Consider the following 16,338-nt stretch of genomic DNA (forward strand, 5'->3'; position numbering starts at 1 on the left):
GTCTGTCTTCTGGCCTGTGGAGCAAAAGCAGGTCAGTCAAATTTCAGAGTAAATAACCAATTTAGGATCATGAGGAAAAGGGACAAATCTGGCCTTAGCTATCTTGCAACAATAATGTCATGATTTTGACCTAGTGTCTGTCTCCTTTTTGGGTCCCGTCTCCTGAATGAACCTCACAACAATGAGCTTATCACGTGAGAAACACAGCACTTAATAAAAGTCTTAAATAACCTCTAAACTAATTTGTCTTCCATCGCTCTGAAGTGAATGTTACCCATTGATTCACAGTGAGATTGCCAGTGGCAGCCCGGTCTAAAATCCTACCCAATGCCAAAGAAAACTAATTAAATGCTGCATGTGCTTTTTCTTTGTTCCAAAAGGAAGCAACAAAACACATCCTGAGAGCTGCTGTTACTGGCAGTGCTGCCCTATTTCGAATGTAAAATCCAAAGGGCCGGCTTTTACTTTCTTTCATCAGCTTGCAAGAGGTTCTTTGCACTTTTTCTATTCACATAACCTGGGGATTACAAAACGGCTCAGTAACGCGAACGTATGTGGGTTGAAGCAGGCCAACACTCCAACGGCATTTCTAAAAATCGCTTTGTGCCAAAGTGGCTAAATGCTTTTCAACATATACAACACTTTGCAGTACTTTAACGCTGTACACATGAAGTTACGGTGCTTCAGCGTGAAGCGCCACCTCTTCCATCCTCTCGCCGCCTCTGAGCATTAACGAGTCGATGGCCTCTTCTGCAGCTTCGCTTCGAGCCTTGTTTGCTTTTTCTGAGCCCCTTCTTCTTTTTCCTGCCGCCCTCTTTGCTTTCATTCTCTTCATTAACCCTCTCCCTGTTTCGCTCCTCTAGTCTATTCTCTCTCCTCTGACTGACCCCCCTCTGTCTTATCCTGGTCTTGTCTCTTTTTGTCATTAGGAGTCACACTCTGTCTCCCTGGCAGGAGTGTGAGCTCTGCCAACGTAAGGCAATTAGAGTCACAACAGATTGGAACAGACTGGGAGAACTCCAGAGTAAATTGAGAGAGAGCTTGTAACCGAGCAGGGAGTAACTGGTAACAGATTGCAGTAATCGTAAGCGAGCTCTGTGCGACTGATGTTGCATCGCCGTGTCTCATTGCTTGTCTTTCAGGAGAAGGTGAACATCAACAGTAAACTCACTGGTGGTATCTAATGGTAAATACGCTTACAACAGCTTTATTTGTACCCTTCACACTGGGTACTTCTTTGTACTCTTTATTCAGCAAACTGATTTTTGTTTAACTTAATCAATGCTGATTGCGTTTTTTGACTTGATAATTGTTTGGTGCACATTTTCATATGCAGAAATCTAGTAAGAGCACAAACACTCTGAAATTGTACCACAGTAAAATAAATAAAACACACACCTTATGTACCTTTTCAGGTGCATCAAAAGGGACACGTTGTTACCTTGAGGTACAATAATTAGCCCTTCGGGGTACATTTGTGTAGATTGTACCTTGCTGAATAGAAATTAACTCCTATTTTACCCCTATATCTGAGAACGAATTCAGAATGAATAGTTACCAAGGTGCTTGAAACCGTGATATTAAAGGATATCTTCATTAATTTTCTAGAGCATTCTTAGTTCAACAATCCGCTTAAAGACACTAAAACCCGTAGTGAACTGGCTCTGTACTCACGAGCTATGGCAGCCTGCACCGGCGTTGGATTTTTGTCTTTCCTGCTCCGTCCACACATCAGCCCGACACTGACAATTTCCGTCATTACAAAAAGCTTTAAGAAACTTAAAATAAATACAAATGTTCAAAAATATTTTTATTAATATTCACTTAGAAAATGGCCAACGTTGCCCATGAAGTTTAGACTAAGTGATTGTTGACCACTTGGGAGCAGTGAGAATACAGTCGAATGGTGTTGGTGCCTATTTTGTTTGCTGGGATCAGCATTAGTCTGATTATGGATCAGGTATGTAAAAGGAAAAAGGGTCAAGAGTTAGAGTCGCTCAGTAGCTTCGACCCCATCCAGTTGTGCTTCGTATGGTAATTTATGGCATTGTCAGTAATACATATGCCACTTCATAAAGAGTATTATTATTAATTCAGTGGCTCTGCGAAATGCTGCGCTGTCTCTGTGCGTGAGCGCACACACAAGTCACTGCCGTCTTAGCTTGATGTGAACAAATCTGTTGGCAACTTAAGAACGTGCACATTGTTAACGTGTAGGGTGAATGTGAGCGGTCGAGGCTTCGTGCACTTCGACGTGTGTGATGCACTCAGAGAGGGTTCAGGGCGGAGGTCAGTCGCATGTGGAAAGCACTCGGAGCCAAATATCAATCATACAAGCTTCTCACCCCCCCAAGTGCTGCACCAGTCGATCTTGCACAAAATAGCTGCTAACAAATCCCGTCTTTTTTTTTTTTTTTTTACTTATGAGAAAAAAGAAGAAGCTTGAACTCAAATTTTACAAATATAGTTATGCAAATGGCGTCAATAAACAGTGTTACTCCCTGCCAGACTAAAATGCAGTGTAATAAAATAAGTACAAATGAAAATAAACAAAAGAATGAAAGTGTATCCATATTTATCTATAACATAATGGGTAAACACACAAATCAGACAAATCCACGTCTTTCTAAATGTACATATCCATTTGTTTCTTATGGCAATCCATGCCTCTGTATGGGCGGAGTGTGTGTGCACAAGTGTGTGTACAGGTGTGTAGGCTGCGAGGTGTATGCATTCTAGCTGTGTGACAGAGCATATTATGATGAACAGCTCCCCCAAATGACTGATTGTGTCTTGCCACAGCCATAAATCACACACCCACTGGCCTCGTCACCCATGCCCAGACACACACATACACACTGAGGCATGAGCAGAAACATACAAGCCTTTGTAACACGCCACACGGCCTCCTCCTCCTCCTCCTCCCTTCCTCTCTCACTTTGTCTCTCAGCTACACACACACACATACACCTACAATCTTGTATCTGACCAGCTCTACAAGCAAAGGTCGAGCACAGAGTTCATCTTTTGAAAGGAGTTTGGCAACATGAAAATCCAGATAGTAGCGAGTGTCAGCAAACCCTCCACTGCACTGCATCTCCGCGTATGGCACTCGGGTTATTGGATGCACTCATGTGTTAGGAGACGACGTGTGCGTGTACTCACCGATGTGTTTGCCCTTCATGTGGTAGTAGAAGGCGACGCAGTACGTGATTCTGCCCGAGCCCTTGGGACCCCTGACCGAGGTGACGTTAAAAAGCGGAGACAGCAGACGAGCCTTGTCTCCCTGAGCACGCGGGCGTGACGCTTCGATGTACATGTAGTAACCTGGAACAAGTCCAAAGTTCCACATGCTCCACACACTTACATGTAAATATGAGTGAATATTGATTTCTCTTTATGTGGACGTGGACATTTCTCACCCTCCTTGGTTCCACTGCGGTCTGTCTCGGGGCCGGTGTTGGCGGATCGCTTGGGATTCTGCGTCAGATAATTCTGCCTTGTCCAGTCAAAGACGTCGCTTCGGTCTTGAGAGAAACCACAGATCCGCTCATCCTCGAAACCACACACATGGTCTGTGATGTGTATAAATGTGCAGACAAAACAAGAGAGAAAAGGGTCATTATAAACCTTTTCTTTACCCCACGTCCCACAAACGAATGCCAATGGCTATAGGTCGCACAGACTGACAAAATGTATGAGGCAGGGTGTAGAACGTTTTCACACATTATGCAGATATTCTGAATGACGTCTACATTCAGATCAGTTTAAAGGCAATGATGACCAGGTCAGGATATGTTAAATATATAACAACTTAAAAGATGACAAAATGTATAAAAACCAAAAGCAGAGTTTTACCAAACAGTGGTGACACGGTTTCATTCTATATGGTGACAAAACAAGAGATGTGGCCTGCAGACGCACAGTCCTTCCAAAAGAACTGTAATAGTGAACCAAATGGTTTCGTATTTCTTTGTACTTTTATTGCCCTCGTCCCAAAGTGTATTGGTGTTTTGTTTTAGATTATGGTTAAACAGCTTAAATGAGGTCGGTAGTGTTCGCGTTTTATTTTCTGACAAAAACTTGATCAGTAAACAGCTATTTTTGGAGCTTTTACAAGGTTTAAATCAGCGGCTGCAAACGAGAATCCAGAGGTTTCCGGCAACATTATGGTAAATGCCCTGCACTTATTTAGCACTTTTCTATCTATTGCCACTCAAAGCTGCTTCTTATTCACCCATTCACACACCAATGGGGGAGCTGCTATGCAGCTGGCCAACGCTCACCAAGAGCAACTAAGTTGGGGTTCAGTGTCTTGCTGAAGGACACTCAGATGTGTGACTGGAGGAGCCGGGAATCGAACTGACAACTGCGAGATCCTTCCTGCGCCACAGTCGCCCCAGACACATCAACACCTTCTGTTGGTCACTAAAATTATTTTCTGCAATTATCCAAAACACAAGGGAAAGTCGGACTGACAAGGAAACCGAACAGATGCTAAAAAAACTTCCCCACAGCACTCGAGGGCCAAGTCATCGCTTTTGATGGACAAGACATTTGGACAACATCATTTGTCCGTATTTGACACGGTTTTTAGGCCGGATGCCCTTCCTGCTGCATCCCTCCCCAAATAATATTACAAGATGGACATTTAAATTCAGAATTCCAGCTGTCATATGATTTCATTTTTACCATTTTTATACAACATAGAGCAGCTTTGGTGTCAGATGAGCCATATTTTAAATGGGCAAATGCATTCAAAAATGTAACAGGTCTTTCAAGTTACCCAGGTGAGTCCTGTGACATTGCTTGTTGAAGAATGAAAAGTTTCAACACGTTGAAGATTAATAAAGAAAATCAGAGTTACTCATTTGTACCGCAGCAATGTTTTACAATCTTTCTACACATAAAGGAAAGAAGAGAGAAGAGAATGAGCCCTCGATGTAAACACTGGCTGCTGGCTATAGTTTAAGGGCTACTTGAGTCCTCTCAGGTAGAAAAATGTCTGCTACTTATAGTAATGAATAAAAAAGCGGACGGAAAATTAAGGCGACGAAGAATATTCTTTGTGGAGTGCTACCACTTCTCTAAATGGGTTATAGTCGTGCATTCGTTTTGGATGTGTATAGAATGCACAGTTATGTCTTAATAAGCAGCATCTCTGATAAACCCAGTCAGAGTGAGCAATGAGTCTTAAGCCTTAAAAATACCAAGGTACAGTATGGTCTGCTGTGGATAATGAGCCAACCTACTCTTAATAATGTAAGCATGGAGATCTAGGAAGCAGTCGGATGCCATGTGACGGCTTCAACTGTTTGTCGACACTTATATATAATAAATTTGGGCCAATATGGTCACAATTCTCACATGCAAATGCTATGATCGGAAGCATCCTGACAAATCCTTGACATCCTTGTCATCTGGGATCAGTGTGATCCTTTCCTGTTTTCCCGCTCATGTTCTGCGGGACATGCGGCGTACACATCAGGAAAACCAAGAACAAGCCCCCATTTGTGCCGACATGTCTTGTTAAGCCGCACATTGGAGCTGCTCTCTGTGGTGTGGTCCCCCTTCATTAGCCCACCCCGGGGGGCTCGGCCATTATCAGAGACTCAATAAACAAATGAAAATCCCAACAAGCCAGTTTACAGCAGCAATTTAAAACCATCCAAGCTGACAGATTTAGCGAAACACACACACACACACACACACTCCAGTGCACATGCTCATTGCTCCCCATCGCAATGTCCAGCGTGTGCCTCTTTGTTTCAGGAGCTATTCTATTACTATTCACCCCCTGCTCCACTACATACGCTCCTTTCAGTTTGCACTGTTGTTCTCGCAGTCTGTTCCAATCTGCTGTTGTTTTAATTGCCTCACCCTGGCGAAGCCGACCGCCGCTCCTGCCAGAAAAATGCGGCGCATCTCTTAATGAAGGAAATAGACAAGATGCAATTGAAAGGAGAGGGGAAGCAAAAGAGAGGATGAGAGGATGGGGGAGAGAGAGAGAGAGAGAGAGAGCGAGCGAGTAAGTGCACAAGGGTGAAACACGGGGAGAAAGAAGGGGGCAACTTAGTTTTGAAATAATCTTATTCAGTTAGCTTTAAACTTTGAGCTAATACATAATATTTTCAAAGCCTTTTACCAGTCACATCACCTTAACCAGTCTCATATCTTCGCAATCACGGCCACTCTTTCCTGACATTTAAAATGTCATGGGCCTGCTTGCAGTCATCAGTTGCTCTCTCACATCCTACTATTACCCCACTCTCCTCCCTAGCAACCAGATTTAATAAAGGCCAAGGCTGGGTCACGGCAAACTTTGCCTTGACAAACTTGTGCTGACATCGCTCGCGGCGTACAAGCTAAATTAGCTTTCATCAAAATGCAGCGTGCCTTCCAAACTTCTCCGCTCTGTCATCAATCAGGTCACAACAACAAGCTTATGATTATGAAATGTGGGGGAGCGGAGGATAATAGTGAAGTCTCACCTGATGGTCTTGGGTAGGTGTATGCTGCAAGAAAATCACAATAATATTGATCAGCTCTCATATGAGACTTAAATGGAAAGGAAAGTATTATCGTCATAATGTATCTCACGTTCTGAATACTGGACGATTCGACTGACGTAATCCCCAGTGCTGTAGGTGGTGATGGGGGCCAGTTGGACCTCGTAAGACAGAGGAATTCTCAGGTCTGATATGGTGTGGGACATCAGCACACCGCTCTCTGGCTCCTTTCCTTTAAGGTCTATCTGCCTTGACAGCAGGGTCTGCTTGTTCTAGATTGGTACAAGTAAAAAACACACGGGTACATAAGCAGGTAAAGGTGGCAAAATAAGCATATAAGGAAAAATGCACTCAGTACATAAAAACATCACGGTTATTATGGTTAAATGAAACTGAAACCAATGAAAATAAAATCTATCTGCATCCCAACCCAATGCTCTAGCCACTGAGCCACCACGCCCGACTATAAACTGAAATCATAACGAACCCTGAAAAACATTTTCAAGACTAAAATAAAACTGAATCAAATGTCTTGTTTGAAATCTAACTTTAACCAAATAGAAATTACAAATAATACCAAGTTTAAAGACTGTAAATCTAAAATCCCAGGAAGAGGTCAAACTGGGAGTTGTAGTAGAATCATCAGTCCAGTTCTGGAGAACAAGGCGGGTTGTTTTTATGAGGTCAGTCCCTGTGGCCTACTTTCCAAAGTGTTTTAGAATCAAAATACACATTTAATAATAGAAATCACAATTCTAGTTTAGTAGGTCAGGTTTATCCTCATCAATATTGGTAATCTGGTTACCATCTACAGACCTGCTCTGCACCTTCCTAACTGTTCTTTCTTGAACTGGCATCTCATGAAAAGGAAACACGTCTTCTCATAGCACTTTGCTTTGATGTTTTCTCCTTGACTTAGATTTGTGTTTGGCTTATAAGCCACTTGTAAGTCGCTTTAGATAAAAGCATATAAATTTTGGGCTATGAAACAAAAGATGATTGTTCCTTTCCCATTGCAAAAGTACAGTCAGTGTTGTAACTTTAGCCCCTGTTGTTAACCTAAAGTTCAATCCTTAACCAATGTGTTTTGTGCCTAAACTAATCCTTTTGCTTTTAGGTTTGTTTCCTAAATGTATAAAATGGCTTAGCTTCGTATTTACTATGAAAACAGCAAAGGTCCGGCGCCTGATATTGCACAATAACAACCCGACGTGCCACTAAGCCTGCATGTGTTGCATTTTTGTTTTCATGCACCATGTTGAGAGGATCCTCCTGCTTTTCTTTTGTTGTCTTGAAGTCTGTGTTTTGACTTTCTAAAATGACGATGGTGAAAAGTGATATTCCACAATATGAAGGGTTTAAACAGCAAGTGGTTTCCGGGCAGCCCCTTGTAACTACAGTAGCGGGCTGAGCAGATACTGCACCCACCATCCACCGACAGGTAACCTGACATAATGTAACTTCACATCCTCCACATTCTCGATGGACACTGAATAGGCTGATAACATCCGAATGGCTCCATCGCACGATTTATTAAACTTGTCTACGCTTGATTGTGACACCTCGAATGTGATTAAAGCATGTGATTGATGTCGCAGGGACATAAAGTGTAATAATTTATCTTCTCTGTTAATCATCATGTGATCATATTAGTTTACTTTTCAATATATGTGCATGTATCCTCACATTTCCATTTACAGTCAGTTATATCTGGTGTGGGCATACTGCCAGTCCTGGGCATGCAGCCAAGCAACACACCTCAGGATTTGAATTGTGCACATCTTAAAAGTTTTTAATCGCTCATTTCTTCTCCGTAACAAAGTAAACCAACTGTCAATGGAATACAGTGCTCTTTTCTCTTCGACTGCTTAGTCTCAGCGCGTCGACTCCCACACTTGTTTTGAGATCGGTTCCCAAAGACTCGTGCTGCTCCTGTGCAAAGGAGCTGTGGGATTTCAATGTGTCACAACACAGACTCAATAAATATTGCTTTAATAGTGGAGAACACACAGTACTCTACATCTCCCTATTCAACCATTTAGGACAAACCATTGTTAGAACCGACCCACACTAAATCCCAAACAACAGCAGATTAATGGAATAGGCTGTGTATTACAGAAGTGAAAATGAAAATAAAATGGTTATGGTGTTAATCCAGCCCAATTGTTTTCTTCTCATCTTTCAAGTTGACTTATGAGTGCGTTGGTTTTTTTGTTTTATTTTTTTGTTAGCACCAGTTTTAACAGAGCTATTGCTTCCATTTATTCCACCCACGGAGAGGATCCATTAGCTGTGTATCTGCCTCTGATCCCGGCTACTTAAAGACCTGACAGTGAGCTCAATCTAATGCATTAGGTCAGCCACTCCACCATAACACCTTAGTACACCCACAGCATGGCATTATCAGGTAATGCGTTGAGCAGAGGTGTGTGTGTGTATGTGTGTAGATTATAAATGTCTGCAGTACAGGCTGTTACATGGAGAGCAATCAGAGTATAACAAGCACATGATATGCACGCAGCCACATTCTCTCTCTTCCACTATGATCACAGAATAATTTATAGGATCTTTCATATATGACTCAAATTGATGAAAATGCTCTTTTTTAAATTTCAATTATCCCAGAATGACGGACTTCAAAACATGCTAAAAGGAAATACTAGGCAAAAAACTACTAATAACATGATAAAAATAACAAAAAGTCATCATTATAGCAAGACCCACACGTACACGCTGGCACCTCTGCTCCTTCTTAGCTCCTCTAATCCAAAGAGAAGCAGTTTGATACATCAGAGAGGCACCGACGCATCCCATACCCTTCCCGATAATTGCTTCAGAACAGTGTGCTCTGACATTGCCACGCTGAAATCTGCTGTTCCTTCTGTCCTCTGACACTCAAGTTGAGGTGTGATATTCCCACTCCATGTCTACTCGCCAACGCAGCCATGAATTCAAACTCACCTAGACTGAGCTGATCATTTCTATTGACAAGACCATGGTGACTCCCGCCCAGGCTGCCAAGCATTTGGTATGACTCCAATTATTGTGCGAGTCCCCCCATGACAGCCACAGCCCGTTCCCTGCAAGTTTGTGCTCAGCAACATACTTGGAATCAAATCCTTCCCTCCTCACCAGGCACGGAGCCACTAATGGCTGTTAAATCTCCTTTTCTCAGTGCCAGTCTGGCCGTTTCCATTTTCAGCTGCTCCAACTTTTCACCCTTTCATACTAGTCATGGAACATCCTTTTCCACCCTTGTGCCTTTCAATGCAGAGTTTTTAAAAAGCTGTTAAAATTACATATCCTTTGACAGAATCTCATCTCCCTTAATTCACTTTAGGTGCTGCAAAGAATCCTGCTCCTTGATACCATTTGTCGGTCCAGGATTGCAATTCCAACGTTTGGAAAATAATGGGTTTTATCGTGAAAATGTATTTAAATTGACGAAATGTTTTCATCTGTGATCGTAATCTGTAGTTTAACCATTAGCTATGCAGTGGTGTACAACATGTACAACATTCCCTACGTGGTTTATTGGAGTAGAAATGTACAGTCCACTACCAAAAAATGACTAAATACAGTACACATACAGAGTAATAAGATATCAGTGAAATTAAAAAGAAAGAAAAAAGGATAATTTAGTGTAATTTCGTGAGGTGAACAGTATTAAAAAGTCAAAGATATGTTCCTGTGTAGTTCATTGAAATTGAGATGAAATACCGAAGCTGTGTCTCCTCACTGTACAGACCAATGGCTGCTGGCACAAATGACCTCCTGTACAGTTCCTTGTCACAGCGGAGCTGGAGAAGCCCCAGCAGCTCGTGGGGAGGGATGTGAGCTGTTCTCCATCATGTTCCTCTCCACTACCAACTCCAGAGTTTCCACAGTGGTCCCCAGATCAGTTTACTCAGTTTCTTAGTGTCACTACAGCATTGCTTCCATCACAGCACGTCCTCAACCCACAGTGTCAGATGATGACACTTATTAGGGTCACGTAGTTAAAGTGCATTAAAGTGAAAAACATCTGATGTTAGAGCCAAAGCCTGATCTCCGGTTGGAAAGTCATGTGTCGTGTTGTGCCATCCACCACCCTGACAACCTCAACCACCTCTCTACAAGGACTTCTCATTTTCTATGCTATGTCATTGCTTTAGGTGTCTTAACATTGAAGGAGTTTCCATTTTACTTCGTTACCTATGCAAACGGGGACCCTATCTATCAGCATAACTATTGTCCAGTTCAAAAGGACTGGACGCTTTTTGGCACCTTGGGAGTGAGAACGGGGCTGATCACCAACCAATTCTTTTAGGTTGGTTTCATTTAAAAACAATGAGCAAATGAGTTCCTCACCCTGTAATTGATACTAAATTTATAAAAAACTAGTATTGGAAGGAAGTAAGTTGCCAAATTTAATCAAATTGGGACGGTTATTAGAATCTACAGTGTGCAGCAATCATTTCTAAATAGATCTGCAGTGTAGGAGTTTTTGCTCAATTGCCATCGGAACTGATCTTGTCAACTCGGTGTACATCATCATATAGTGCATAATATTCTCCACTGTAGGAGTTACATAGTCAAATGCATCGTGCCCTTTTAACACCCACTTACACTCATGTTCATCCATATAAACATTTACAGACTGCTCATACAGCATAATTATGTGGAATATAACAGAAGGAAAAAGCTATGCTCATGTAATATGCATGAAGTGTGTGTTAGCAAGGAGAGATGAGTTAATAATGCTGAGGAGTTGGGAGCACACACACACACACACACACACACAGAGTGGATCAGTGATGTGTTGTAGTGTTTGAAGAAATATTTTGCTGCTTCACCTGCAGGTAAAAGACACCGTCTCTCTGTGTCTTCATATGTGTCTGCTTTACTCACTAGGTCAGTGGACATAATCTGTGCATGCGTGTTCTAAAATGATATGAGGACAGTGAGACACATAACATAAAGAGTGTGGACCAGAAGAAGAAGACATAGTCAAGGTGACAGAACTGAGTGATTGACATATGTAAAGAGGCAAAGAGGTGGTTGGTTGGTTGACTCACTCCATCTAACTCGCTTTGACTCTGTGTGGCTCCACATGTGTGACTGTGCCACACTGGAGGCTTTGAGGAATTTCAGCCAGACAGTGTTATCAGCTGTGTCTCCATCAGACTGTCAACAAACAGACGACAAGACAAAGAACATGTGAAAGACGAGGGCGAGAGCGAGGGACCAGCCGTGAGATGAAAAAAAAAAAACAGATGCCGAGTGATGCCTGTGTGTGTGTGTGTGTGTGTGTGTGTGTGTGTGTGTGTGTGTGTGTGTGTGTGTGTGTGTGTGTGTGTGTGTGTGTGTGTGTGTGTGTGTGTGTGTGAGACGAAATTCGGATAGACGGCGTGAGAGGAGGCGGATCTCCTCAAACAATATGGAGTGTGAGGTTAATTTTTCTATTATCCTCATCAGTGGGTATCTTTCATGATGGACCCAGCACTGTGTCTGTATATGTGAGTATCAATGCTGGATGGTGAGTCTGCTTATGTATATAAATTATTCACATATTTGATTTAATGTAACACTCTAATTCATCATGAATATTTTTAATTTCTCATATATATGATAATGTGTGTTTGCACTGGAGTGTTTGTGTAGTGAGGATCTGAAGCCAGGCTAGCTGCTTTAGCGGCACAAGTTCAATGAGATGCACAACAACGCACGGTTTCACGGCTGCAAGCAGAAGGCCGGTCAATGTAGAAGCGAGGTGGAAACAAAGGTGAGAGGGTGAAGTTGAGAATAGGGATGAAGATAAAAAAAAAAAAGATCGGTCTGTGCTGTGTCAGTCTGTCTGCAGCAGAATAACCTCAGTATTTCCAAATGTCAGTAGCACATGTGCACGAGTGAAAATCCTATGCAAATTGCTGTTCTCCTCTCATTCTGTTTCCTACAAATGTACACTATTTGGGTATCAAGTGCTACTGCATTCTGTCTTTTTAAGTTGTGGTCATTTCTGGTACTTGGACCGACACGGTGCAGCTTCCGGCTCAATTTTCTGTGGATCTCTTAAATGTGACATTTCTACAGAATGCAGGCTACTTCAGTTTTCTTTATTATTTAACCAAATCTGAAGCCGCTTTTTAGAAAGGAGAATCGCACCCTTTCAAACGTTGCAAACGCAAGCGTGCTAGAATTTTTTCCCCCTTCCATGAATATGCATGAGAAAGGAGCGCTGCAATAATTAGAAAGGTGCGAATGATGATGGACAAGCCGGATGATTCCGTATGCCAGTGAGCCACTGAAGCTTTAGGAATTCTCTCCATCTCTTTTGCAAAAAAGGTAAAATTATCACATTTTAATTATCTGTCACAAATCAAAGGACTCATTAAAGAAACCATGGGGGTGGAGGTTGCAGTGTGACGAAAAGGGGGTGTAAGAAGAGCTCGATGGAAACAAGGAGGGCCTGTCAACTCGGTTAATGCCTAAACAGGGGAACCCCCTGCAGGGACACTGAAAGTAAATTACGAAGTGCAAACGGGGATTTCACAGCCTGGCAATGAGTCACGGTGCAAACTGCGTCTGCCACATCCACCCAGGAAGGGAGCTGCCTAACACACAGGTAAACAGAAATGCATTCACATGACCCCGACACACACCCACGTCGGCAGTGAGAACACAGAAAGTGGATGGACAAGCTTTGCGCATACGCTCCCATAGACGAAGTTATATCATTGCACCTTTATCGGTACATTGGCCTGTCGCTGGGGCTGTACCCTCTAGAAGGCCACTGGGTACTTATTTGTACCCTTGTGGTAATAGCTGCACTCATTATTCAGCAAATTGCCACTTGAGTGTCACGATTTTTGTTTAACTTAATCAATGCTAACTTCATTATTAACTTGATAATCGTAATAGCACATTTTCATATGCACACATCCACTTAAAAAACAAACCTAACTAAATATATAATACATCTACTGTATGTACCCATTCGGGGCATCAAAAGGTAGAAGTTCTTACCTTGAGGTACAATAATTAGCACTTCGTGTACATTTTTGTAGATTGTATTTTGCTGGATTGAAATGGACTGAGAGGGTAAAAGCAAAAGCTACATGAAGCATGTACAGTACAGTGCACTGGTCTACAGGAAGGGATCTGAGTCCTGTTGTATTCCCCTCTGTGTCTGCACGTCTCCCCCAGGACCGCCACATCATTTTGTATGTGCTAAAAAGATGGAGTGTCGAGGCATTAAGAGGATGAGACAGAGAAAGTGTTGCAGAAATAGATGGGTTGTGAAATTGAGATGGTATTACATTTGAATGTTCTCGTACGCTGTTTAATAGTCGAGAGGACCAGTGAGATTTGCTGTTTTTCTTTAATTTGCATCTTATTTCTCTCCTTCGCACATTTTTATATACTTTTGCTCAATCGCACCCCCTGCTTTATTTTTTTATTTTTTTTATTATTATTATTTTGTTTCTATTTGGTTGCACCTTTAATGCTCACATAAAACATGCAGGTATAAAAGCTCAACATTAAATTAAGGTCTATCAACATTTAAAAAGTCCTGAACTGCCACCTAATGCAACTCAATATTTTAACACTGTCAGCAAAATAACCCGCAGCGGCTATTTATCAGAACCTTTTCAGAAGCCACGGTTCAACCACCATTAAATGCCATTAAGTCTGTAGTTATGGAACAGTACCTCAGAGCAGGGAAAAGGGACAGGGAGAACGAGAGGGACACAAGTGGAAGCAAGACAGACTGGGGGACGGGGGATTGGGGGGGGATGAAAGAAAAATAAATGGAAAAACACTGACAAAGTGATGCTGGGCGTGAAATATGGACAAATAAGGGCAAACAAACTGAGGACAGAAAGCAGGGTAGAGACAGTTTTAGGAGAGCTGAGGCAACCTGTGGTCGTTGTCTTTGTCCCTGCAGAGTCTTACCTAATACGGTAAGAAGCCAAGTCTTAAAGTATGAGGGGAATTAAGTATTCACAAAAGAAAGCTGGCAGATACTGCAGTTACCATGTTATTTGTTTTTTTTACCAATTTCCTACACACACACACACACACACACACACACACACATACCAAACCTCAGCCAAGTGTGTATAATTCACTGTTATCCTTTTTGTCCTGTGACAGTAGATTTTGGAAACTGAGCAAGACGACGATCTGAGGTTACGGTTTCATCCTGGGCAGAGGTTTGCGACTTCGGTTCAGGGGAGTAGTTGAGATGGGTCAACGGGAACAATGGGGGTATGAAGGTTTTCCACTGGTATCTGGCACCATGACATCCGCACCATATGCTTTAAGTCCTGTCAGTTGTGAGATGGGGCCTCCACGGATTAGGAAAATCATCAGAGCAGGCGACCCATTTTTTATCGCTCCCTGGACCAGTTCTGATGCTCACGTCCCTGTTGCAGGCACTTTTGAATGCAGGCCAGGGGACCCCACAGGACCTGCCATTTTGGACCTGCTCCGACCCAAATGCCTTGCAATAACAATTTGTCTTTTGTCAAAGTCACTCAGAACTTGCTTACCTATTTTTCCTGCATCAAACACGTCGACTTCAAGAGCCGACTGTTCACTGGCTGCCCGTTTTGTTGCAGCCCCTGACATTAACCACATCTGTATTAATCACTTCACCTGTTGGTGGTTGTCGGTTGGTTGTTGTAGCTGACTGGTGTAGAAATCAGCTGCGATATTGATCTTTGCTAATTTAATTTGTAAGAAAAAAGAATGCACATCATCTCCTTGAGAACGCCTCATTCGAGTTCCGACCCACCACGAAATCTGCTCGTGGTGGGCGTGAGAGTTGAGCTTTTAGAGTTTCCTTCAGTGCATGTTTATTCTAAAGTCAAGTTTGTGACTGCAAGACTAATTTAACACCCTCAGAGGGATGTGAAAATGGAGTCACATCAATGCAAAGTGACTCATTTGAGGACAAGATAAAACACGAAAATACCATTAAAACTTGGACTCCCTTAACTGTCTCTGGGCCTGAATTCAGGCCAAAATGCAAGATGCCGGCAGGGGAGGCCAGGGCTTGTTAAGCCGTCTGGACAACAACATCTAGAGTCAAACATTAGTTTGTTCGGAGCTCAAAGTTTAAAATCTTGCTGTGACGGGGAAATAATTGCATGTGGAAAGTTTCAAAGGAGGCTCTTGCATTCAGCGTCTTCTCCTGCAAACAAAAGCAAACCTCCATTTGTTGTTTCAGTGCTGACCACTCACCTTCACACCACTGGGGAGCACAGAGCTTAAAATGAAGCCTGCATCTGATTAAGTGTTGTGAGCCGACTGCTGAAGAAGTCGATGGTTATTTATGAAACGGGGAAATGAGTAGGAAACGTTTTTCTCGAAAAAGAGATGAGGGAAGAGGCTGTGGCATTTCTCACACAGGGCAGATCCCCGTTGATGGTCTCCACATGCCTGACACCTAAAGCTCATCGAGCCCATGTTTACTCAGGATGCCCGGTTCACTACATACCAACTTGTGTGTATGTGTGTTCTTGTCCACGCCACTCGCGAGCTTGTTCGGTCAAGGTGAAAGCAAACTTGCGTTGCATGGTGACTGATTAATATCAGAATCGCGAGTGAGTAAAACACACGCACACGTTTAGTTTGTGCGTGGATGCATGTTTGTACAGACACGATAGGCAGCAATACTTTACCTTTCTGATGTTTATCCAGTAGCCTATGATCGGGTCTGTGGCTTTAGGGTCTTTCTGTGTCCACTGCAAAATGTAGGAGTAGTTGTTTCCTTTCAGGACTCGAACTGGGTTGGGTGTGTCAAAGTAAAACTCAGCATTGTAGGGTTTTGCTGAGGTACAGT

General features: G+C 42.6%; 1 protein-coding gene across 7 annotated transcripts in view; it reads right to left on the reverse strand.

Moving 5' to 3' along the window:
* The window catches only part of LOC137106310 (MAM domain-containing glycosylphosphatidylinositol anchor protein 1), a 173,609-nt gene that overhangs the window by 23,562 nt on the left and 133,709 nt on the right, over window positions 1-16,338 (reverse strand). For 5 of the 7 annotated variants that reach the window (XR_010911917.1, XR_010911916.1, XM_067489434.1 and 2 more), the window contains 5 exons: window positions 16,178-16,326; window positions 6,601-6,781; window positions 6,492-6,515; window positions 3,423-3,575; window positions 3,166-3,327 (listed from right to left, as the gene is read on the reverse strand). Coding sequence is in view for 3 of the 7 variants with exons in the window: in XM_067489434.1 (XP_067345535.1) it covers window positions 3,166-3,327; window positions 3,423-3,575; window positions 6,492-6,515; window positions 6,601-6,781; window positions 16,178-16,326 (669 nt within the window). In the remaining 4 variants the exon portion in view is untranslated. The remainder of the gene's footprint in view (window positions 1-3,165; window positions 3,328-3,422; window positions 3,576-6,491; window positions 6,516-6,600; window positions 6,782-16,177; window positions 16,327-16,338) is intronic. The other 2 variants (XR_010911919.1, XR_010911918.1) reach the window with 1 other exon arrangement.

The sequence above is a fragment of the Channa argus genome, chromosome 2 (assembly GCF_033026475.1).
Source record: "Channa argus isolate prfri chromosome 2, Channa argus male v1.0, whole genome shotgun sequence".
NCBI classification, from domain to species: Eukaryota; Metazoa; Chordata; class Actinopteri; order Anabantiformes; family Channidae; genus Channa; species Channa argus.